Genomic DNA, 25,560 nt, shown 5'->3' on the forward strand with positions numbered 1-25,560 from the left:
GTGAAGGTGGGAGTGACTGCGGGGAGCAGGGTGTGGCCACATGCCAGCAAGGACAGGGAAGAGGTCGGAAGAGGGGGGCCTTGGTCCCGCAGCGGTGATAGGCACAGACTCGGGAGCACAGCTTGATGAGTGAATGTCCACAGCTCACCCGTTTGCCCGGATCAAGCGTAGAACCTCCAGTGTTCCGGAAGATTCCTTGAACTGCCTCCCAGCCTTCACCCAAACACCGGACGCTAGGAGCCAAACTCTTGTGTGCTCTGCTCTGAACACCCTTGATAACCCAAGCAGCCTGGACTCGGGAAGAGGCAGGCTGTCCTTCAGAGTGGCTTCCAGTCTTCTGCCTGCCTTGGCTTCTTCGTCTGCTGCGGATTCGAAGCAAACTCTGGGTCTCAAAGAGTCACGACTGAGCATGCACGCCCGCGTGCATTTCTTCATTATTTGTACGCAAATGTCAGCAAGCGTGGTCAATTGATCATTATCCTGACAGCGCCTGAAATGGGAAGGGTGGACAGCAGCCCCATTGGCAGCCGGCCTTGCTCTGCATGGGGCCCTGTGGGTGGCACCCCATCCCTGCCCCCGGGGAGTGGGGTGTGGGCCCCTCCTGATGAGGTAGACAACACGCTCAGGGGAGCAGGGCCAACTGGGCTGGCTCAGGGAGGACACGCGTTCACCTGGGCCAGGTGTGGCAGCCAGGGAGGGTTTGATGGGGGTGGGAACCTCGAAAGGCATGGGGGTGGAGAGGGTAGGGGTGGAGTCTGCAAGGGAGCCTGGGGGCCTGAGGCCAGGGTGGAGAATGAAGAGAGAAATTCGGGGCTGTTCTTGGCTCAGTGGGTCAAGAGATGGGTGGGTGGGAGGGTGGATGGATGGGGGGTGTGGACTTTTCTTATGAAGGGAGGGTCTATGATAATTAGCTGAGGTGGAAAGGGGGGAGGAGACTCATTCCCCAGCTTTCAGAGATGTTATCAAAGATTCCACTTTCAGGCCTGCAAGTTTCAGTTTGCCGAGCTTTCCATAAAAGGCACAGAACATCTGTTCAGTTAAAGGAAACCTAAGATTTTATTATTGTCGTAAATGTCAGGTCTCTCCTTTAGAATATTTAGACAACTGCAGGATAGTGTCCCCAAGTCGAGCCTGTCTCAGTTGGATCGAAGACCGGGATAAAACGTAGGAATCTGTGGCTGGGATTGTGGTCCCTGAGGCTCCATGAGGGTCCCTGGCTTCTGTCCCCACCCCCCCCCCCAAGAGAAAGCCACACAGGTGGTGAGGGCCCCCTGGGAACCAAGGTTCGGGTCAGAAACCTGGGGCAGGGGGGCTCTGGGCTTCGAGAGACTGCCCGCAGAGAAGTGAGCTTGGATTTTTATGAATAGTATTTCTTCTCCCTTAATCAGGAAAGTTCCAGGAGAAGCCAAGGTGTTTGTGATTTTGCGGAGATGCTGCTAATGGTTCAGGAATGACTATTTCCAGCTCATTTTAAGGTCTCTGAGCCTCATTCTGTGGTTCTTGTATCACACATGGAGACAAGGGACGGAGTTTTCCTGTGCTCAGAGCCAGGGAGGCTTGTTCACTGGCAGTTTGGGGGACCCGACAGGTTTCTCCTTGGTCCCATCATTGTAGCTGGATCAGCACTTTTCACCCAGTTCCTCTTAGAGGGGTAAATAGAACTTTTCTGTCTGGGGGCTGGGGGAGGCTTTGTCCACACCCCAACCAAAGCATCTTTGAAGTTTCATGTTTTATCGTAAGATTCATGGGAATTTGGCAATCTCTCTCTGTTACAGTCATGCTAATTTCTTTTTTTTTTTAATGCTTTGAATTTTATTTGAAGCACCTGGAACTGTATCTAAGAAATAATGTGCAAAATTGTATGCACAAGAAATAATAAAATTTTACAGAGACACCAAAAGAAGACCTAAATAAATGTTTATGGCTAGGAAGACAATATCGTAGAAACACCGTTTCCCCCCACGGTGAGCTATAGACTCAGCAGGATTCCCTGCCTTTCCCTTCCCCGAGCAGAAATATTGGTGCCTGGCACCTGAGGACAGGTGGTGGTGGTGGGGTGCCAAGTAGAGGCCGGAGGTGACATGACCTGGGGGCAGAGGAGTGGAGGGGAAGGCCAGCAAGGGCTATGGGGATGGTTGGAGGTGGTGATACCGAGCTGATAAGTGTATATGTTGACAATCACAAAAGCCATGTTTCCACTTTGGAGAGGGTACTAACTAACGTCGAAGAAGGAGGGAAGGTTAGGAAGTATCTTGACGAGGGACCTCCCCTGGCGGTCCAGTGGTTAAGACTCGGCACTTCCATTGCAGGGGGCAGGGTTTGATCCCTGGTCAGGGAACTAAGATCCTGCATGCTGTGTGGCACGGCCAAAGATAAATTTATAAAAAAAAAAAAAATCGATGAATGTTCGTACCTTATTTTAAAGAAAACAATAAAAATAAAAAAAGAAAGTACCCTGAGGAAATGTTTAATAACATTGCAAGAAGAGCTGTGAACTCGTGGGTTTTTACCACGTAAACACACACACGCAGAAATGGAGGCTATGATGTGTGTGCGAGTGTACATGTGTATACACAGGGGAAGATCCTCTGGAGGAGAGCACGGCAACCCACACCGTATTCTTGCCTGGAGAATCCCATGGACAGAGGAGCCTGGTGGGCTGTAAGTTCATGGGGTTGCAAAGAGTCAGACATGACTGAACGACTAAATGAAAACAACACACATACACACAGATTTTCGTTGTTCACAGTCGTTCTGTTTTATAAAGCCGCTGCAGACACCGAATGATGCAAATTCTGAAGTCTTGGTCCTGGAGGAGACACAGGCTTGGGTTTCCCAGAGCCTCGGGTCTCATGTTCCTCTGCTGATCGGTACACAACTTTGTGAGCCATTGAACACCTGACTTAATGTGAATTATTGTTTCATGCCCAGATGGCGCTGGTGGTAAAGAACCCACCTGCCAATGCAGGAGACAAAAGAGATGCAGGTTCAATCCCTGGGTTGGCAAGATCCCCTGGAGAAGGGCATGGCAACCCACTCCAATATTCTTGCCTGGAGAATCCCATGGACAGAGGAGCCTCTCAGGCTACAGTCTATAGGATCACAAAGAGTCGGACACGACTGAAGCGACTTAGCATGCATGCATGTGGTTTGATTCACACTGACCATGACCAGTAGCACTGTAAGCTTACCTAACCCCCTGTTTTCTCTGTACCAACACCACACCGCCAGCCACCCTGCCTTCTGACAGCCCTACAGCCCTGTGCCTGGGGCCATTGTCAACACTGAGTGTTAGTCACTCAATCACATCCAACTCTTTTTGATCCCATGGACTGTAGCCCACCAGGCCCCTCTGTCCATGGGATTATCCAGGCAAGAACACTGGAATGGGTTGCCATTGTCTTCTCCAGGGGAATCTTCCCGACCCAGGAATCGAACCTGGGTTTCCTGCATTGCAGGCAGATTCTTTACTGTCTGAACCACTAGGGGAGCCCAACAGTGAAATTCAACAGTGAAATCACGCACAAAAAGCACAGACATGCGAACGGCGTGGCATCGAGTGGAGAGGATGCTCATTTACAGTGTGAGTTGAGGCAGGAACCTGGGGCTAGCCTGTGCCACCTCGTCTAGGGGCCCGCGGAGGGGTGACTCCATTTTTTCACCGTTCTGTGCATGTTCAGGAATGACCACAAAGCTCCCAAGCATTGATGGGATTATATGTAAATCTGGTCCAGCGGGTGACTCTCCAGGTGCCGTCTGTGAACAAGGAAGGTGGTTGGACTGTGTGAATGTTTCCCAGCACTGCCTGATGAGAAGACCCAGGAGCAGTGAGCATCCCCAGTGCCCAGCTCTTGGCTCCTAGGGATCACTTTCCACTTAGAGAAGCCAGAGCTCATTGAGAAAGGGCCGATTCTTAGGCTAGAGCAGGGAGAAATTCACTTGAGCCTGGAGCATATTATTGTTCTAGAAAGAAAGTAAAGAAACCCTCAAGGGATGATGTGGGGACATGCCAAGAAGATACATGGGACAGTGTGAGGGGACTCGCTGTCCAAACCTGGGAAACACTTGAACGTCAGAGTGAGTGGGGATATTTCATCTTAACCCGTTTGATGAAATAGGAATAGATGAGTCTACCCTGGCTTCGATCAATTAACTAATAAATATTGGGTTGGCCAAAAAGAAAGGTGGTATGGAAACCCGAATGAACTCTTTGGCCAACCCAATATTGTATGTAATGGACATGCCTTAATGATGTCCAGCCAGCATTTGAAATAAAAAACCCTGGATGAAGTCTGTAGCTGTAGTTCTGAATCATTCTTATTCTTTAAAAAAAAAATACTAGTAATAATAATTTTATTTATTTATTTACTTTTGGCCGCGCTGGGTCTCTGTCACTGCATGGGCTTTTCTTGGGCTGTGGTGTGCAGACTTCTCGTTGCGGGGGCTCAAGGATCCAGACTGCTTTCGAGTAGTTCTGAAGCGGCTCCCAGGCTTCAGAGCTCAAGCTCAGGAGTTGTGACACACAGCCTTAGTTGCTCTGTGTCACATGGGATCTTCCCAGATCAGGGATCGAACCTGTGTCTCCTGCATGGGCAGCCAATTCTTTACCACTGAGCCACCAGAGAAGCCCCTGAGTCATTCTTTTTTTTTTTTTTTTGTAGCTTATACTATTCGATATATCACTAGACCATCAGGTTTTATTTATATTTGTGTCACTATTTTGAATTCTGTTAAAATACATATGCCTTAAAATTTACCACGTTGGACCATTTTGACGTGTCTGGTACGGTAGCGTGATGTCCATTCACATTGTTGTCCAACTGTCACCTCTGTCCATCCCCCACCGTAATTCAATAAACGAGTAAAACCAGGTTTTCACATTGTAAACACTTTTTAAAAACGATACCATGAGGAACCCCGGAGGGATCTTATGGGACTTGGGGAGCTGGTGGTGGGCCTGGGGCAGCCGGGACATCCCGAGGGACGTGCGTTGGGAGGGACCATCTCCGTGGCAGCCGGGGGTGGTGGGGTTGAAGGAAGAGGGGCCAGTACCCAGTCTGAGAAGCCCAAGCTGGAAGGCACCCGGAGCCATGAGGTGTCAGGAAAGCTGTTGTGGGTAGGATTCATCCCCTTGAGTGCCTTGCTGCATCTTAGGGTTGGGTGTCGGCATACTGAATAAGGTTCCAGTCTCCCTCCTCCAGGAAGCCCACCGGGGCCCCCACAGCCAGCTCTTTTCTCCTCCAGGAAGCCTGCCAGGTTCACGTGGCAGCTTGTTCACCTCCAGGCTCCAGGCAGCGCCTATCCATGTTACTCATCTGCCTTTTCTTCCTGCTTGGTGGCTGTTTATCCGCACGTGTGCATGTGTGTGTGTGTGTGTAAAATGTGTGTCCTGCCCCACTGCTCCGTGAGTGCCCTGAACGCGGCCCCACGTTGTCTTCCATTTCTTGGCCTTCTTCGTGGGGCTGGTGTGGGACGAAGGACCGTTCCTGACTGAGAAATCCGTAGCTTGCGTCCAGGTTCCAGGCTGCTCCAGCGAGCAATGTAATGCTTGGTGAATATCAATAAGGCATGTACTGAGACGTTGCTTATTTTGGTGTCGTAGCGGAGGATTCGGTTACCGTGAGTCGGGCTGTGTTTAGTGTAACCATGTGAACAGTGTAAAACAGAGGCTATCGGAATGAAAGCCCAGACATCTGCTATGAATTCTATATATAAATACTGGCTCTGCTTACTTTACGTGGGTTAAAATGGGATTGTTGGCGCTGGCTTCTCAGACTCCCGATTCCTCTGTGGTGGGGACTGCACGTTAGCCATGGGTCCCAGTACCCAGGCCGGGAGGGGAGAGAGTGGCCTTTTTCTGACACTGACGGGCCAAGGGTGCTGAGAACGGCCCGAGACCCACCCTAGAAATAGGTGGGAGTGATCTGCTCTCCGTCCCCAGGCAGGGAGCTGGGGAGAACCCCTGAGACTTTGTGGGTGTCCCGAGGGCCGTGCCAAGGAGGGGCTGTGTGAATTCAGGGTCACAGAGGGGCTTGTCCTTGCCTGAAAAAGCCAATTGCGAAGCCAGGCCCAAAGACGGCTGTCACGGGGGGAATTCAGTGGACTTGGCGTGCAGCAGTGCCTCTAAAAATTATATATTAAAAAAAAAATAGACTACCCTGGTGGTCCAGTGGTTAAGACTCTGCTTCCTTGCAGGAGCATGGGTTCGATCCCTGCTCTGAGAACTAAGATCCCACATGCTGCATGGTGTGGCAAAAAAAAAAAAAAAAAAATATATATATATATATATTAAGGTGAAATTTGCGCAATGTAAAATTAACCATTTTTTAAAAGCGTATTTATTATTATTAAAAATGTATTATTATTTTAGGCTTCATAGAATCTTACTTGTGGCACACGGGATCTTTCTTGTGGCGTGGGGGCCTTAGTTTCTCTGCAGCGTGTGGGATCCTCCCCAACCAGGGATCAAACCCGCATCCCCTGAATTGGAAAGTAGATTCTTAACCACTGGACCAACAGGGAAGTCCCTAAAATTAACCATTTTAAAGTGAATAATTCAGCGGCACTTATTGCATTCATGGGCTTCCCCGCTGGCTCAGCGGTAAAGAATCTACCTGCCATGCAGGAGAGGCAGGAAATGCAGGTTTGATCCCTGGGTTGGGGAAGATCCCCTGGAGGTTGGCAAGGCAACCCACCCCAGTGTTCTCGCCTGGAGAGTTCCATGGACAGAGGAGCCTGGAGGGCCATAGTCCATGGGGTCGCAAAGAGTCGGACACGACTGAGCGACTTAGCATGCACAGAGTGCATTTGCAAGGTTGCAGCTGCCACCGTCTAGTTCTAGAACATTCCATCACTCTCATAGGAAACCTTGGAGCCATTAAGTGATTTCGCCTCATTGCCCCCGTCCCCCAGCCCTGGCCACCACTAATCTACTCTCTTGTCTGTCTGTATGGATTTGCCGATTTGGGACCTTTCGCGTGACCAGAGCCCTATGCTGTGTGGCCTTTCGTGTCTGTCTGCTTCTCAGAGCACGATGTTTTCAGGGCTCCTCCGTGCTGTGCCCTGGGTCCGTCCTCCATGCCTTTATGGCCAAATGATATTTCATTGTGTGGACAGAGCACACTTGGTTTATCCATTTGTCTGTGGATGGACATTTGGGCAATTATGAGTCTTGCTTCTATGAACATGCGTGTACAAGTATCTTTTTAAATAATTTTATTTATTCATTTACTTTTGGCTTTGTTGCAGCACGGGCTTTTCTCTAGTTACAGGGAGCAGGGGTGACTCTCCAGTTGTGCGCGGGCTTCTCATTGTGGTGGATTCTCTTGTTGCGGAGCACACAGGCCGTAGGGCGCACAGAGCTGGCCTGGACTCTAGAGAGCGGGCTTGGTAGCTGTAGTACACGGGCTTAGTCCCTCTGTGGCACGTGGGATCTTCCCAGACCAGGGATCGAACCCGTGTCTCCTGAATGAGTAACTGGATTCTTTACCACTGACCCACCAAGCCTGAGTGCACAGGTGTTTGTCATCACCCTCTAACTTCAGTCTTTCGGGCACAGAGCTAGGAGTGGGATTGCCTGGTCACGTGGCTCGGGGAGGGGGTAGCCTTTGAGGACTCGCTGGGAGGCTCTGCATCACAGCAACAGGGGCCAGTGGGGCCTTTTTAAAGTAGTTACTGTTTCCTGCTAGATGGATGAGGAAACAGGCTCAGAGCAGAGATGAAACATCTGGCCCCAAGTCTCCCAGCTGGAGGTCAGGCTGAGGTTTGAACCAGGCTCCCTGAGTCTAAGTACTTTCCTTTGTAGCAGGACTGGATGAATGAAACATTTAACTACAGTTGCTAGCACTGCCCTGACTGGTGTATATATATGTATTTTTTAAAAAACGTCCTTGGTTACTATGCCACATTGCCAGGTGGAATTTTAGTTCCCTGACCGGGGATTGAACCTGCGCCCCTTGCACTGGAAGTACAGCGTCTCCACCACTGGACGACCAGGGAAGTCCCTGGACGGTGTTTATTGAGTGCCTAAAACGTGCTGTTGCTGGGCTGAGGGTTTGTGTGAATCGTTCTGTTGAAGCCTCACAGTCTCCGACGTGGGGGTACACTGATGACCCACATTTCACAGAACGTTGAGCTCAGAGAGGCCCAGGTCTCAGCCGTTCCCCTGAGCTGGCTCCAGGTCTCTCACTCGGAGAGCTGCCCTGGGCTATGTATCCTTGTGATATATGGTCCTAAATATATATATATATATGCTTGCACAGAGAATGCCATAGCAACATACGTGGAACCTGGGGTTAAAACATTTAAAGACATAAGGACTTCCTGGTGGTCCAGTGGCTAAGACTCTGTGCTCCCCAGGCAGGGGGCCCAGGTTCCATCCCTGGTCGGGGAACTAGATCTCACATGCTGCAACCAAGACCCAGCGCAGCCAAATAAATGGCTACATTAAAAAAATAATAATAATAAACCAACCATTTAAACATAATTATCCGGTAACTCAACAGAATCACCTTTCACTGTGCTCAGTGGCTAAGTCGTGTCCATCGTCCAGTCTCTAGTTCAGCCTTGGTTCCCACCTAGCGCCTTCTCATACCTGCAGTTCAAGTACAAACCAGGGCTTATAGTTGTGTGTGTGTGTGTTACTTGACATTTCTTACACCTTTTCTGGTGTCACTGCAGTCATTGTCTTACTGCTTTAACGGACACAACTTTCTACTGAGAGAACAGCCTAGGTACCCGACGCTGGAGCTTTTTATTTGTTTATTTTTTTCTTATGAGGAAGACTGCAGCAAATATTGTGTCTAGGACGTTTTCCTTCCTTCAGGTGTTCCCTGGGATAAGGTCCTGCGAGGCTGATCCCTGGGGAGAGCATTGAAACGGTTGTGGTCCTAAATACCAGCAGACGAGGCATTTCCTGAAAGGGCTGTTCCTGCCTCTGTGGCCGCCAGGTGGCCGCGTCTGTTTCTCCACCGACCCCGAGGGGGTCCTGGTGGCCCAAGCATGGCCGGGCCGGAGGCTTGGCTCTCAGCCTGTCTGCCCTCCCCTCCTCTCCCTCCTCACGCTCCTTGTTTCCCCTCACGGCTCCAGAAGCTTGGGCCACTTGGTAAGAGAGCATCCCGGAGCGGCCTGGGCCAGGTCAGGGCACCCTTCTAAGAGCCGCAGTCCTCACCTGGGGCATGTGCACCTGGGACTCGGACCTGCCAGGTCCTGGGCCTGTGGGCACATCACCTGGGCGGGAGCTCGTCGTGATGTGCCGTCTCCCCCAGGCCTCACCCTAGGGCCTTTGCACCAGCCATTCCCTCTGCCGGGATGCCTTCCCTCTGCCTCTCTCCCGCTTCAAGTCTTTGTCCAGGGGTCACTTGCTCAATGAGGCCACGCTGACCATCTTACGTGAAACGGCAGCACCCACTCCAGACCCTTCACTCGGCCCTGTTTCTCCAAACCACAACTGACTTCATCTCACCTTCCATTCTGGTTGTCTTTTCCCCCCACGTAAGACCAGGCACGAGGGTGGGTTCTTGGTTCTGTTGTGTGTCTCAGACAGGCTGGCATGGGCTTTATGACACTCTGCCGCCAGCCTGCTGGCCGGCTTGGTTCCGGTCTCAGCCCAGCACATCCCTTCCTAGGACTGCCTGTTTGGACCCCAGCCCCTCGCCTGGGTGCTCTGATCCTGCCCAGGCCTCAGCCTTTCCCTCCCTTGGGGTAGGAGCATCCCTACCCTGGAAGCCACATCTCCGTGACGAGCCGGAGCCCCTGCTAAGCTTGGGGCCGCATTATCCAGGGCTTCCCAGGCCCTAGGAGGAGCCCTGGGCGGGTAGGTGCTGCTGGCGGGCGGGCAGGCGGCCCCCTCACAGAGACCCCCATCGCTGTGAGTTCCCCAGCTGACCCGGAGAGTGAGTGAGTGAGTGAGTGAAAGTTGTTCAGTCATGTCCGATTCTTTGCGACCCCATGGACTGACTACAGAGTCCATGGGGTTCTCCAGGCCAGAATACTGGAGTGGGTAGCCTTTCCCTTCTCCAGGGCATCTTTCCAACCCAGGGATCGAACCCAGGTCTCCCGCACTGCAGGTGGATTCTTTACCAGCTGAGCCACAAGGGAAGCAGACTTAGGAATTGAGTGTGTGGTGGTCTCCAACCATCTTCGAGGCAGGAGCTGGTCCTCCTGGAAAGAGCCTGCTGGCCCCTGGCCCTCTGAAGTGGCTCCCCGCCTCAGTCTCCGTTTGGGAAGGCACGGAAAATTGAACGTCCCCCCCCCTCACCCCCTGACATCATCTGCGGCCTTTCAAAGGTGCACCTGAGCAGCCCAGCGTGTAAATGGTGGTGAAAATGTGGTCTTTCCAGTTTGGGGAGAAACAGCAGAGCAACTAGGATTCTCTGTTCCCTGGGGCGGCTTCCTTCCCATCTCTCCCCAGCTCCGGCTCCCAGTCCCTCTCTGGGACTTTTGCCTCGGGTAACGCTTTACTTACTGGATTTCTGGCCGACAGTTGGGGCTGGTGACATGCCTCCTGGGTCTTTCCCTCCAAAGAGCTTCCCCTCGGGGCTGGAAAATCTCCTGTCTGAGACTCCCCGTGTGTGGGCCGTCCACCCCTTGATGCGGATGTCAGGTGAGTTTCGTCCCTTATCTGTGGTCACCAATGTCCACTTGAATACCTGTGGCATCGGGGAGCTTACCTTCTTCTGAGATAGTCGCCCGGAGAGGCTAATTTGTCTATTTTTAGTGTTCAGAGCTTCCCAGGTGGCTCTAGTGGTAAAGAACCCACCTGCCAATGCAGGAGACATGAGACACGGGTTTGATTCCTAGGTCGGGAAGATCCCCTGGAGGAGGGCATGGCAACCCACTCCAGTATTCTTGCCTGGAGAATCCCATGGACAGAGGAGCCTGGAGGGCTACAGTCCATGGAGTCACAAAGAGTCAGACGTGACTGAAGTGACTTCACATGCGTGCGTGTGTGCATTTTTAGTGTTCGTTTGTTGGGCTGTGCTGCGTCTTAGTTGAGGCATGCAGAATCTTTAGTTGTGGCACGTAGGATCTAGTTCCCTGACCAGGGATCGAACCCTGGCCCTCTGCACTGGGAGTGTGGAGTCTTAGCCACTGGACCACCAGAGAAGTCCTCAGACTTGCTAATTTAGAGAAGGAAGTGAAGACTGCATCCTCGGGCTGGGGCTGGGTTCACCCTGTTGGGGGGAGGCCATGAGGCCTTGGTGTGCGTACCTGTGTGTGTGTCTGTCCCTGGGGAGAGGATCAGCTTATCGGGGAGCTTTGTGACCCCCAGGAGGTTAGGAACCACCCGGCAGGTCCTATCTTGGCCGGATGAGAGGGGATGAGCGGGACACCTTGCCGCGAGGAATCTCGGGAACCTGGGCACATCCAGCAATGCTGGCAGGGTGGGATTACCAGTCACCTGCGCTCCAGTGGCCGGGACGACCCTGGTGACGATGAATGGGCAGGTGCCCTGGGGGTCCTGTTGCCCTGAGTGTGCTGTGGGGGGTTGGTTGGCATTGGCTTTGCTGCCTCCCCGCATAGGCCTCCAGATCTAACCTCGAAGGCCCACTTCTGCTTCTGGCCTTCACGATTCTTCCTCCTCTGAAGGTCTGGACCTTCCCGGATCTGGGCTGTCACCCCCTCACTCACTGTCCTCCAACTGGCCAGTGTCTGACCCTTGGAGGGCACCTGACTGCCGGCCGGGCCTCCAGTGGTGGGTGTCACTGCCTCTCTGCTCCCCGGGCCTCCGGCTGATGGTGGGGTTCCGGACCCTTCTGGGCCGCCCATCCTTTTCCTTCTTCCCTCTCAGCGCAGAAGCGACCGACCATCTTCAAGCTGGGATGCTAGGGGGTAGGGGGAGGGAGGGTGAAACGCATTTATAGAGCAGCTGCCTGTGCCGGCCCTGGGCAGGGCAGGGGTGTTCTTCAGACGGGCAGGTTAGCCCTCCTGGAGTGCAGGGTCCACCGGGCCCCTTGGCATGCTGTAGCAGCTGGGAAAATGGTTAATTTCCATTTTTAATTAAAAAGACGTTTTTATTGAGGTACCTAACATTTTTGTAAACTAAATATATGCACTCAAGCAGCATACTTGAGTATGAGTGTTCCAGAGTATGGCACCTCTGGTGTGCTGTTGAACTTCGTTCCTCTCGAAGCCTTAACTTCCCCTTCTGTAAAATGGGCCAGCTATCACCCACAGCCCAGGCCTCTGTACCGAGGGCTCAGGGCACTCAGAGAGGAGCCCACTCAGCCCCACGTGCTGTGTGTGGCCAGCAGAGAGCTGTCGGTCTGTGACGACCCACGTTCTTTATTATCTGTTCAGACCTGTTCGGAGCAGGGAGGGATGAGATTCGGGACAGATGTTCTCCGTGGACCATCTCCTCCTTGCAGGATGTCAGGATGCCTAGCTTGGATACAGCGGTAACATCGCATTGTTTGATTGTTGCCATGTGGCATAACGTGGCGACGGCAATGGTGGGAGTGGAAGAGCCTCGTGGGCGGTCCTGACCTGGAGCCCTCTGCGTGGCCTCTGACCTGCAGGGGCGGGGGGGCACGATGTGAGCCGGTGTGCACCCTGGCAGTGTGGCCTTGTGGTGGCATCTGTGGGCAAGGTGATAGGCGTGGCAGGAAGGGCTGCTGGGGCCTGGCGGGCATAGGGGGCACACACGGCAGCCCTTGGTGATTTCAGTAACTACAGCTGCCTTGAAAGAGCCTCTGAACGAGTGCTGGGCCCACCCAGGTGGCTTCCCGGCAGTGGCCGGGGATGGAAGGCAGGAGCTGCGAGCCTTGGGCACAGGCCGGGTAGGGGCCCTGGGGTGGTCCAGGCACAGAGCCCTCCGTCCCGGGCTGTGCAGCCTGCAGCTCAGCCAGGATCCTCACGGTTTGCTTCTGTCCCACAGCCTCGCCGCTCCTCCTGTTTGCCAACCGCCGGGACGTGCGGCTGGTGGATGCCGGCGGAGTCAAGGTAGAGTCCACCATCGTGGTCAGCGGCCTGGAGGACGCGGCCGCCGTGGATTTCCAGTTTTCCAAGGGAGCCGTGTACTGGACAGACGTGAGCGAGGAGGCCATCAAGCAGACCTACCTGAACCAGACGGGCGCCGCCGTGCAGAACGTGGTCATCTCCGGCCTGGTGTCGCCCGACGGCCTGGCCTGCGACTGGGTCGGCAAGAAGCTGTACTGGACGGACTCGGAGACCAACCGCATTGAGGTGGCCAACCTCAATGGGACGTCCCGGAAGGTCCTCTTCTGGCAAGATCTTGACCAGCCGCGGGCCATCGCCTTGGACCCCGCACACGGGTAAATCCAGCACCTCACCTCCCTGGGCGGGGGCGGGGCAATGGTGGTGGTTGTCCAGTCGCTCAGTCATGTCTGGCTCTTTGTGACCCCGTGGACGGCAGCACGCCAGGCCTCCCTGACCATCACCATCTCCCAGAGCTTGCTCAGGCTCATGTCCATCGAGTCGGTGATGCCATCCAACCATCTCATCCTCTGCTGCCCCCTTCTCCTCCTGCCCTCAGTCTTTCCCAGCATCAGTTTCTTTTCCTGATGGTGGGGTGGGTGGGGCCATGATTTCCCTCTTGAATTTACTTGAGACCAAGTACCTTTTTCAGAGGAAACCCGCAGTCTTAAAATGAGTCCACCCTGCAGAATTTGTTGAAACACCCTGGAATGTGTTTCTTTTCTAAACTCGCTGCAACTGATGTGATTGGCCGTGGATCTGAGTTGTTAAACATCTCGGTGTGTGTGTGAGTGGGTGCGCGTGTGAGTGGGTGTGTGGGTGTGTGTGTGTGAGCGGGTGCACGTGTGAGTGTTGGAAGAGGGTCTGGGCGCTCTGCCAGGCAGAGCCCACACCTTTCACCCTCTCTGTGACTGCATCAGCTGAACACGGTGGAAAAAGTGAAACTCCCCGTCCGGATGTGGAACTTGCGGAATTGTTGCTCTGGTGTCTTCTGGAAGCCCTCTGCTCCCGCCAGCTTCGTGGTCTGGCTGAGCTCACGTGATCCGCAGAGGCTCAGGGCCCAGCCCCAGTTCCAGGTGGGGTGTTGTGAGTGGCGGGAAAACTAAGGACGTACGCAGAGTTGAAGGCTGGGATGGAGGGGAGATGGCAAGCTGCCCTCCAGGCCATGCTCGTGGCCGGCTTTCCTAGCGGGAGCTCTTGGCTCAGTCACCCGCGGCCCTCTTCCCTGTCTTCCCACCGCCTGGGAAGGACACACCCTTAGCTGGGCGGCATCAAGCCTGGTGCCCGCCCACTGGCCACGCCCAGCGCACGGCTGTGTCCGCCCGCTCCTCTGCTGTCCGCTCATCAGAAACGGCTGTCGGGCATCTTTTGAACAGAAACGCAGTAGGACCCTGGTTTCTGGTCCTGATGCCCTCCGCTGCCCTAGGGGTGGTGCTCGCTGCCCTGCCTGCAGCCAGGGTGGGAGGGACCTCTCAGCCCACCTGGGACGGGTGGAATGAGGGCGGAGGGCGGGTGCCTGGGTAGCTCCGGGAGCACGCTGGGTGAGGGGGGGCACTTGAGTGGCCGAGTAAAGTTCCTTCCATGGGCTTCTCCGCATGTTGACTGAGAAGGCACACTCGGCTGTCTCTTGATACCAGGAACGCGTGGTGCCTCTGGAGCTGCTGGGTTGTGTAAAAGCTGAGTGTATGTGTGTGTGTGTGCATGCACTGCTGGAAAGTGTGGGCTGGAGGGTGTGAGCATGTGTGTTTGTGCCTATTTGGGTGCACCTCTGAGTGCACCTGTGAGCACACGTGTGTCTGTGTCAGTGTGTACACACATTGGGGTGGCTGCGTCAGATTTATTGTCCTGGTAGCTGACTGGCCGAGGTCAGGGGGACAAGCCCGGTGTCCCTGCTCCCGAGGCTGCCCCAGCATCCTGGGTGGGGGGCATGCCAGGCGGTGACTTATCTTTAGGCCCCTCACCCTCCGAGGAGGGCTGAGCCGCTCCAGCCACCAGGGGGCCAGGCTCATCTTCCAGGAGGGTCTCTGCGTTGCCTGGGAAACAGCCCTTGCCTCAGGCCTCTCCCATCCTGCAGTGTGGCCGCAGGGGTCACAGAGGGTCATTGACTGTCTTCTGGGTCATCGTGGCTGGGGTGGCTGAGTCCCGCTGGCTAAGAGGGGGCTCCGTCAGCAGCGGGAGAGGCTGAGGGGAGCAGCCTCGAGGCCCTCACAGTGCCCTGGGGGGATGCCGAGAGGGTGGTGTGCCACTGGGGAGGGGGCGGCAAGGCGCAGGCACAGGGAGGGGAGGTGGGGCCTTCCCGCTGTTGGTCAGGAGCCGGGGGCGTCTCTTGGTAGCAATTGAACAGAGACATGAAGAGATGAGGCCAGGAGACACCTGGGGGAAGGCTTTCTGGGCAGAGGGAGCAGCTGGTGTGAGGGTCCTGGGCCTGTGGCAAGGGTGGGTGTGGGGGTGGGCAGGACGGGCTTTGAGGGGAAGGGTCACTGGTTTGACTCATGCTTAAGGGGCTCTCTCTGGCTCTTGGAGCGAGGGGAAACTTTAGGGTGGGAGCTGGGAACTACATTAGCAGCTGTTACTGTGCTCCTGGCAAGAGAAGGCAGATAGGACTGGACCAGTGGGTGGGGGGGTGAATGGATTAGAGGTAGTGGGCTTGAGTAGTGGGGGGTCTGTTTTGAAGCTGGAACCATCTGGATTTAGACAAGAAGGGAGGACGGTGCAGGGCTGCCCTGTGCCTTGGCATCCCCATCTGTACAGGGTTGTGACCCTGCCCCACGTCATGGACACCAAGAATGGTTGTGGCGTCAACAAAAGGTCACTGTTGTTATGTTGAAAATGCCCCTCCCACCCTCCTGAAATGTAGTCTTCACATCTGTGCACAGACTTCTCTTTTTTCTCTTCCTTGCAGCCTTTTGCCATCTTGGTTGGGAGGTGTTTGGTGCTTGTTTGGAAGGTGCTCAGTTGGGAGGTGTCTGGTGTGGTTGGAAAGTGCTCAATTGGGAGGTGCCTAGTGCTTAGTTGGGAGGTGCTGGTGCTTATTTGGGAAGTGCTCAGTTGGGAGGTGCTTGGTGCTTGGTTGAGAAGTGCTTGTTGCTCAGTTGGGAGGTATCTGGTGTGGTTGGAAGGTTCTCAATTGGGAGGTGCTAGTGCTTGGTTGGGAAGTACTCAGGAGGTACTTGGTGCTTGGTTGGGTGATGCTTGGTGCTGTTGGAGGTGCTTGGTGGTTAGTTGGGAGGTACTGGGTGCTTGTTTTGGATATGCTTGGTACTCAGTTGAGAGGTATTGGTGCTTGGTTAGGAGGTGCTTGGTATTTGAGAAGTGCTTTGTGCTTCATGCTCACACCCATGCTGGCATTTCCTGTAGCATCCACAGGAGTTGGTCCATCTCTGGCTCTGGCTTGTCTTAATTGAAACCTTTTCTGATCTTGCCTTTGAATTCTCTCCTCAGGTCCTGCTGGGATCACACCCCTGCCCCTGGGGGCAGAGTTGACTTTGGTGTTGACACCTTGGGCAGGATTTCTGAGGCCCCAGTCTCTCCCCCTAAGCTCCTCCTTCCCTGGTAATGTGTCTGATGCGTGATGCAGCGAAAATGATGCTGCAAAGTGTCACCCTCAGCAGGGTGAGAACCCTGCACTGTGATCCTAGGCTGGCTGTCTAGGGTGTGGTTAAGGTCATGAGTGCCTTCTTTGTCTTCTTAAGCACCGCTGCCCAGCAGGGGAGGACTCTAGGCTGGTGCGGAGGGACCACGGGCAGCACCCCAGCCTCGCTAAACACTGGCCTGGTGGTGGCCCTTGGTGTGAGCTTGAGCTGAGTCCTGGGACAGTGGGTGTCGTTCTCCGCCCCGGCCACAGACGTGAGGCTGCAGGGGGCATCACCACCAACCGCCCCAGCCCCGTGGGAGGCTCTCCCGTCTCCCTGTGTCTTCTTGTGACGTCCTCTTCCTGCCTCACAGCTGGGCTCCCTCCTCTGCTGAAGGGATACTGCCCCAGATGTCATTAGGAGGGTCCTCGGTTCTAACGTCCACCCAGGGTGCATGTGACCAAGAGCCCCACAGGCAGAAGGGCCCGCAGACCCCGGGGATTGGACTTGGGCCATTTCAGCATGGCAAGAACAGGCCCAGGCCAGGCGCCTCTGCTGCCAGCATCAGGTGCCCCTGTGGGGGGCAGAGCGGCCCCTCTGGCCCCGAGGCTCTGGGGCTGGGAGGACATCAACCCCGCACGGGGACGGGCGATGGGGCGCATGCCTGTACCAGCCCACGAGGGGCTGCGGTGGCTCCTGGGTCTCCAGCTGCAGCCAGGCTGAAACCCAACCCCCTCTTTAAAATGCAAAATAGCCCTTCCCTAAAATAAGACCCAACCACAACCGCACCAGCCGCTGCCCTCTGCGCAGTGCTCTGCCTCGGAAGTCGCTGCTCCTCCGTGGAGCTTGGCGGGGCCTCTGGCAGTGTCCAGGCCCTGCACGAGCACGTCCGCACCGGCCGGGCTCTGGGAGCGGGGTGGCCCGCGAGTTCCCCATTTAAGGAAACCAGCCGGCCTCTGTTATGAAACCCGGGGGAAGGAATTTGAATTATGCTCCTCGCGGAGGTCCTGAGCCTGCACTTTTTCCGGCCTTTCCCGCTGGCCTCCGAGGAGCCTTTGGGGAGGGCACGAGTACAGGGCTCCAAGATTTATTCTCCTGATACCTTCTGGGCAGCTGGGGGGCCGGAGGCTGGGCTTGTTCCAGGCTGCTGGGGGTGGGAAACACGCAGGGAGGGAAACATGCCTGCACCAGGCCTGCGGGAGCCTTTGCAGCTGGCCGAGGGCACCTGTGAGCCTCAGGGGCTGCGAGAGGTTGACCACCGCCCAAGGCTGGCAGAGGGGCATGTGTCCCAAAGTGGACAGGCCTTGGCCCCAACGAGAAAACCACACTGTGCTCCTGGAGCCGGTGAGCGGCGCAACACACCTTTTCAGAGCCTCAGTTTTCTCATTTGTCCCGCTGGAGTAGTAATTCCCGCTCTCCCTGCATTTTGAATTGTGGCCGAGAAGACTCTTGAGAGTCCCTTTGGACTACAAGGAGATCAAACCAGTCCATCCTAAAGGAAATCAACCCTGAATATTCATTGGAAGGACTGATGCTGAAGCTGAAGCTCTGATACTTTGACCACCTGATGTGAAGAGGCGACTCTTTTGGAAACGACCCTGCCCTGTTGCTGAGAAAGACTGAGGGCAGGAGGCAGAGGGGCGACAGAAGATGAGATGATTGGATGGCATCACTGACTCGGTGGACAGGAGTTTGACAAACTCAGGGAGATGGTGAAGGACCGGGAAGCCTGTTTTCACTCCTGGGGTCCCACAGCCCCTCCAGGCCCCGTCTGGGCTTGAGCTCCCTCCCTGGCTGGCCACTCCCCCCACAACAGGACAGGTGGCTCCTAGGAGACCCCTTCCAGGCTGATGCCCGTTTGCCCAGCGTAAACCAATCATTTATCTCTAAAGCAGCCACTAAGGCTGAGGGTGATGGGGTTTGCTGATTGCTCAAGACTTTTCTGTGTTGCCCCAGAAGTGGGTGTGGGAGCAACCACACCAGCTGGAGAGTCTCATGGGCCTCAAGTGGGAGGGGGCCTTTTGAGGGGAATCCAGGCCCTGTCCCCTCACTGTGGAGAGACGCTGATGGACAGAGAACGGGCCTGCCCCTTTGAGGCCTGTGACTCCCCCAGAGCCGAAGGGGCCAGGAACCCAGGAGATGCGTGCCCTCCAGGCCGGCGTGGGTCCCCTGTGCTCTCCACTGAAGGGCCGCATGGAGCGGGCACCCTGCTAGGACAGCTGGGCCCTGTGGGGTTTGAACCCGTCACCCGAAATGCATGCATATCTTCTCCACTCTCATGGTGGGACATCAAATAAGGAAGCCTCTGCAGAGGCGGTGGGTTCTGGCTGGAGACCCTGCGATCGTGGTTAAGCAGAGCAGAATCACCCATAGCCCACCTTGGAATAACTGAGATGTTTATAATTTATTTATTTTGGCCACACCAAAATAAATAGGGCACGTGCGATCTTAGCCCCCTGCGATGGAAGTGCAGAGTCTTAACCACTGGACCGCCTGGGAAGTCCCAACAGACTTTATTTTTTTTAAAGCAGTTTTAGGTTCACAGAAAAAATGGGGGGAGGAGTGTACAGAGAGTTCCCACGTATCCATGACCATTTAATGCGTTTTGACAGAGATTTAATGTCACATATCCACCATTGTATTATCCTGTGGTGGTGAGTGGTTTAGTCCATCGCTAATTTCCTGTCCAGCTCTTGGGACTCCATATACTGTAGCCCGCCAGGCTCCTCTGTCCTGGAAAATAGAATTTTCCAGGCAAGAACACTGGAGTGGGTTGTCATTTCCTTCTCCAGGGGAGCTTCCCAACCCAGGGATGGAACTCAGGTCTCCTGCATTACAGGTAGATTCTTTACTGACTGAGCCACCAGGGAAAGTCCCGTATTATCCTGTAGAATCATTTTACTATCCTCTGCGTTCCACTCATTCATCCTTCCCAAGCCCCCAGCAGCCCCTGATCTTTTTACTGTCTCCACCAGAGTATGCAGCCATTTCACACTGGCCTCTTTCACACTAATATGCATTTCGTGTTGTTCCGTGCCTTTTCACGGCTTAATAGCTCATTTCTCTTTAGCACACAGTAGTATTCCATTATACATGTTTTAGCTGCCTTTTAGAAGTTCCTTTACAGCATTTTTATAGGAGGAAAAAATCAGAAGCAACTGCAAATGTTCAGTGTGGAATCACTTAAATAACTTATGGAGCCTGGCGGGTTATAGTCCAGTCAGTTCGGTTCAGTCACTCAGTTGTGTCCGGCTCTTTGCGACCCCATGGACTGTAGCATGCCAGGCCTCCCTGTCCATCATCAACTCCTGGAGTTTACTCAAACTCATGTCCATTGAGTCGGCGATGCCATCCAACCATCTCATCATCTGTCGTTCCCTTCTCCCTTGCCTTCTGTCTTTCCCAGCATCAGGGTCTTTTCAAATGAGTCAGTTCTTCCCATCAGGTGGCCAAAGTATTGGAGCTTCAGCTTCAGCATCAGTCCTTCCAATGAATATTCAGGACTGATTTCCTTTAGGATGAACTGGTTGAATCTCCTTGCAATCTAAGGGACCCTCAAGAGTCTTCAGCACCACAGTTTAAAAGCATCAATTCTTCTGTGCTCAGCTTTCTTTGTAGTCCAACTCTCACATCCATACATGACTACTGGAAAAACCAAAGCTGTGACTAGACTGACCTTTGTTGGCAAAGTAATGTCTCTGCTTTTTAATATACTGTCTAGGTTGGTCATAGCTTTCCTTCCAAGGAGTAAGCGTCTTTTAATTTCATGGCTGCAATCACCATCTGCAGTGATTTTGGAGCCCCAAAAAATAAAGTCTGTCACTGTTTCCATTGTTTCCCCATCTATTTACCATAAAGTGATGGGAGCAGATGCCATGATCTTAGTTTTCTGAATGTTGAGTTTTAAGCCAACTTTTTCAGTCTCCTCTTTCACTTTCATCAAGAGGCTCTTTCGTTTTTCTTCGCTTTCTGTTATAAGTATGGTGTCATCTGTATATCTGAGGTTATTGATATTTCTCCCAGCAATCTTGATTATCCGCCACAGGGTTGCAAAAGAGTCAGATATGACTTAGCGACCAAACAACAACAAAATTCCCATTAAAAGAACAAGAAAGATTCCTATTAGTAAGAAGAAGAGAATACTCAGAAGACATTGCTAAATGAGAACAAGTGGAAACAAGGATATTTAATTATCCAACTTTGATTAATAAATAATATATTAGTGGGGATTCCACACTTCCATTGCCAAAAGTGTGGGTTCAACCCCTGGTTGGGGAACTAAGAACCCACAAGCTTCCTGGACAAAAAAAAATATACGTATCACTAACTGCTTAGAAAGCAATTCGGAAGTAGTAATACCCCACGGCCTAAACACTGGATGAGATTTCCGGGCAGATTCATTGTCTCTGTTTCGTATGCTTGCATTCATGTAGACAGGAAACAAAAATCAAACAAAAGCAAGTGTTTCTGTCCTCGTTAGGTACATGTACTGGACAGACTGGGGAGAGACACCGCGGATCGAGCGCGCAGGGATGGATGGCAGCACCCGGAAGATCATCGTGGACTCGGACATTTACTGGCCCAACGGGCTGACCATCGACCTGGAGGAGCAGAAGCTGTACTGGGCCGACGCCAAGCTCAGCTTCATCCACCGCGCCAACCTGGACGGCTCCTTCCGGTAAGTCCCGGCTCTGGGCCCTCCCCTTACGCTCCGGCTGGCCAGTCCCCGCTGGGCGTTGGTTGATCCTTCTCTACTCAGGCCCACGGTCTTGCACCTGAAACCCTGGGGGCCTCAGGCATGCAGGCCTCCTCAGGACAGAGATCAGTAGTGGCGCTCACGCCGTATCTGACATCCCACCTGAGCAGGGTCTGGGGAGGCACCTGTATCTATGCTATGGCAAAATGTAGACGGTTCATTCTAAGTGGGATGGAAAAAGCTATAAAGAGCCCCTGTCCCCATCCAGGTTTTGCCACCAAAGCACCAAAGCGCTTTCAAATTTCTGAGTTTTTTGGGTCTCAGTATTGGAGATAAGCAATTGTGGACTCAGGCCCAGGAGTTGATGGGGTTGTAACGACTTCTCTGCACACCTTCCTCCCCCCAGCACTGAGCTTCTGGAGGCAGAAGCGTGGCCAGAATTGTGTTCACTGCATTCCTGTCTGGCTAGAGGGCCTTACGCATAGTAGGTGCTCAATAAAATAGGCTGAATGAATGAAAAGGGTGTTGTCTTTGTTGGTAATTGCTGTTAGGGCTTGCTGGTCAGCTGGTCAGCTTAACAGCTTACCTGCTTCTTGACATTTTACATGTAGGAAACCTCCAGCCCTGCCCCGTCCGCCCGCCTACCCGCCTGCCCTGACCAGTCAAGGGTGGTTTATTCACTGACTTCCTGCCTGCTGGCTCTGTGCCAGGTCTTGGGGCCTCTCCCGCTTGAACAGACCCTGAACCTGCACTGGCGGGCTCCTGGGCCAGGCGGGCAGGGTGTGGGCACTCAGGATTCTGATGACACTGCATGGGGAGGATGCAGCGGCCAGACCTCGGCAGACACAGGCAGACACCAGCTGGAGCAGACGTGAAGAGGTGGCAGCCTTGCCACATTTCATCCAGGCCGTGTGCCGCGGTCATCTGCTCCTGTGTAACAAAATGCCCCAGATGCTGGCGGCCTGAGACAGCGAACAGACTTCTGCGGGCGTCTGAATGTAGGAGGGGTTTAGCTGGGGGGTTCTGGCTCTGAGTGTATTCCGAGGTTATAGCCAAGCTCCCGGCTGGAGCTTCAGTCACTGAAGGCGGGACTGTGGCTGGAAGACCCACCTCTAAGGTCACTCTCCTGACTGTCGGCAGGAAGCCTCAGTGCCTCTCCGTCTTCTTAGAGCTGAGCCGTGTGCCCCAGCTGATCTGAAACGTTTCCTCCCATTGTCCTTGGATCACAGCCTGGCCTGGGGAACCAAGGCCCTTGGAGAGCTGAGTGATCCGGGCAGTTGTGAAGGGTGAGCTTTAGAGTCGATAGAGGCTGCAGGTGGGAGTGCCCTGCTCAAGGGGTTGTGATGAGGGGCAGTGAGGGTCATGGTGGCATTTAAAATGTGGTGGTGGTGGTGGTAGTGATGTTAATGGAGCTGGATGATGTGATGATAGTGAAGGTGATGATGGTGTTGATGAAGGAGGTGATGGTGGTGGTGAAGACCTGATGGTGTGAGCATATGGTGGCAACGTGATGATGTGACGGCTGGCCCTTGTAGAACCTTGGTGTTTTCCTGGACATCGTCAGTTCATTTCACCCTCATACCAACCCTGTGAAGTGTTTGCCATCTGGTATGCCTGTGTTTGGTCATGTCTGACTCTGCGACCCCATGAACTGTCGCCCACCAGCCTCCTCTGTCCATGGGATTCTCCAGGCAAGAACACTGGAGTGGCTTGCCATTTCCTCCTCCAGGGGATCTTCCCAACCCAGGGTGCGAACTCATGTCTCTTGCGTCTCCTGCATTGGCAGGCAGGTTTTTTTTTTTTTTACTACTGGTGCTACTGGGCAGCCCTGTGTGTGCTGTTATGATCCCCTCTAATGATGGTGCACAGAGAGGGACGTGAACTCGCCCAAGGCTGCACAGCTAGTGAGAGCCAAGGCTGGGAGCGAGGCACTGTGACTCCAGGGCCCGCTTTCAGCCCCTCTTCTATGTACCTGATTTTTCTGGCTCTGCAGATGGTCAGTGCTCTTTATGGATGTGCCCAGGGCTGTTCAGGTGACACATGACCATCCTGGTAAAGAGGGTGAGCCCTGGAGCAGACAGACCTGCCAGGCCTCTTTCTTGGTCCTGACCGTGGCTGGGTTGCTTCACTCCTCTGAGCCTTGGGGCCTGGGATGGGCATTGGGGATTCTAATGGTGCTTCCTGGAGGTACTCACAGGGTCTGATTTTATTGTGCACGGTTTCTGGACACGGTTAGCCCTCAGTGAAGGCAGGTGTGCTTGGGATGTTCCCGGGAGGCAGAGGGGGCATGGGTGGAGTTGCATCCAGGGGCCCGGGGCATCCTGAAAGGAGCAGGAAGGGTGGGTGAAGTGAGCTGAGTCTGGCACTGGCTTCGTGGGGGGCCTCCAGCTGAGGCAGGGCTCAGGGAGGAGAAACAGCCCTGAGAAGTGACGGGCATCTGGCTTCTCAGTGACGTCATGGGAAGCAGTTTCATGTTCCCTGGGGTGTGAACACTGAATTAGCGTAGGATCCAGCAATTCTGCTCCTGGGCTTATGTTGCTGCTGAGTTGTGCCTGTGTGCTCAGTCCTGTCTGGCTCTTTGAGGCCCCATGGACTGTAGCCTGCCAGGCTCCTCTGTCCATGGGATGTCCCAGGCAAGAATACTGGAGCCAGTTGCTATTTTCTGCTCCAGGGGATCTTCCTGACCCAGGATCGAACCCACATCTCCTGTGTCTCCTGCATTGGCAGGCGCATTCTGTACCACTGAGCCACCTGGGAAGGCCTGCTAGGTTTATACCTGCAAAGAATTGAAAATCGGTATTGAAATACATGTGTGTACATGAATATCCACAGCAGGACCGTCCACAATAGCCGAAAGGTGGAGACAACTCAGATGCCCACCGACGGGTGAACGCCAGATGGATACATAGGGTGTGCCGCATCTGTGCAACGGAGTATTGCTCACACATAACAGGAGTGAACAGAGAGGCGACATGCCACGGATGGCCTTGAAAACATGCTGCTCCTGAAGGAGACTGGACACCAGAGGCCACATACTGTGTGACTCCATTTATTCGGAAAGCCCGGAGCAGGCCAGTCCTTAGGGACAGAAGGCAGACTGGTGTCAGCGGGCGCTGTCGGGGCAGGGGAGTTGAGGAGATGAGGATTAATTGCTTGGTGTGTTTGGGGTTTTCCTATGGGGATGGGAATGTTGGGGAAGTAGCTGGAGGTAGTGGTTGCCCAACATTGTGAATGTGCTACGTGGCCCTGAATTATTCACTTTGAAATGGTTAGTTTGTGTTATGTGAATTTCACCTCAAGACATTTTTTGTTTGTTTGTTCGGTTTGGGTTTTTATTGAGATATAATTGACATGTACAATTATGTTCATTTTGGGTGTATTACACTGTGATTTGTTACACATGTATGTTGCAAAATGATGACTGTAATAAGTTTAGTTGTTTAGTTAATATCTATCCTTATCACATAGTTACGTTTTTCTCCCCTTGTACATATGTATTGCAAAATGATGACCCTAATAAGTTTAGTTAATGATTATCCCTATCAGTCAGTTCAGTTCATTCACTCAGTCATGTCTGACTCTTTGTGACCCCATGGACTGCAGCACACCAGGCTTCCCTGTCCATCACCAACTCCTGGAGTTTACCCAAACCCATGTCCATTGAGTTGGGGATGCCATCCAACGATCTCATCCTCTGTTGTCCCCTTCTCCTCTGCCTTCAATCTTTCCCAGCATCACGGTCTTTTCAAATGAGCCAGCTCTTCTCATCAGGTGGCCAAAGTATTGGAGTTTCATTTTCAATATCAGTCCTTCCAGTGAACACCCAGAACTGATCTCCTTTAGGATGGACTGGTTGGATCTCCTTGCAGTCTAAGGGACTCTCAAGAGTCTTCTCCAACACCACAGTTCAAAAGCATCAATTCTTTGGCGCTCAGCTTTCTTTACAGTCCAGCTCTTACATCCATACATGACTACTGGAAAAACCATAGCCTTGACTAGACGGACCTTTGCTGGCAAAGTAATGTCTCTGCTTTTTAATATGCTGTCTAGGTTGGTCATAACTTTTCTTCCAAGGAGTAAGCGTCTTTTAATTTCATGGCTGCAGTCACCATCTGCAGTGATTTTGGAGCCCAAAAACATAAAGTCAGCCACTGTTTCCACTGTTTCCCGTCTATTTGCCATGAAGTGATGGGACTGGATGCTATGATCTTAGTTTTCTGAATGTTGAGCTTTAAGCCAACTTTTTCAGTCTCCTCTTTCACTTTCATCAAGAGGCTCTTTAGTTCTTCACTTTCTGCCATAAGGGTGGTGTCATTTGCATATCTGAGGTTATTGATATTTCTCCCAGCAATCTTG

General features: G+C 53.5%; 1 protein-coding gene across 3 annotated transcripts in view; it reads left to right on the plus strand.

The window, feature by feature from the left end:
* The window catches only part of LRP5 (LDL receptor related protein 5), a 124,079-nt gene that overhangs the window by 23,383 nt on the left and 75,136 nt on the right, over nt 1-25,560 (plus strand). For all 3 annotated transcript variants that reach the window (XM_070782579.1, XM_070782581.1, XM_070782580.1), the window contains exons 2-3: nt 12,878-13,274; nt 20,989-21,186. In XM_070782579.1, the coding sequence (XP_070638680.1) occupies nt 12,878-13,274; nt 20,989-21,186 (595 nt within the window). The remainder of the gene's footprint in view (nt 1-12,877; nt 13,275-20,988; nt 21,187-25,560) is intronic.

Source organism: Bos indicus, chromosome 29 (genome assembly GCF_029378745.1).
Source record: "Bos indicus isolate NIAB-ARS_2022 breed Sahiwal x Tharparkar chromosome 29, NIAB-ARS_B.indTharparkar_mat_pri_1.0, whole genome shotgun sequence".
In the NCBI taxonomy this organism is placed as follows: Eukaryota; Metazoa; Chordata; class Mammalia; order Artiodactyla; family Bovidae; genus Bos; species Bos indicus.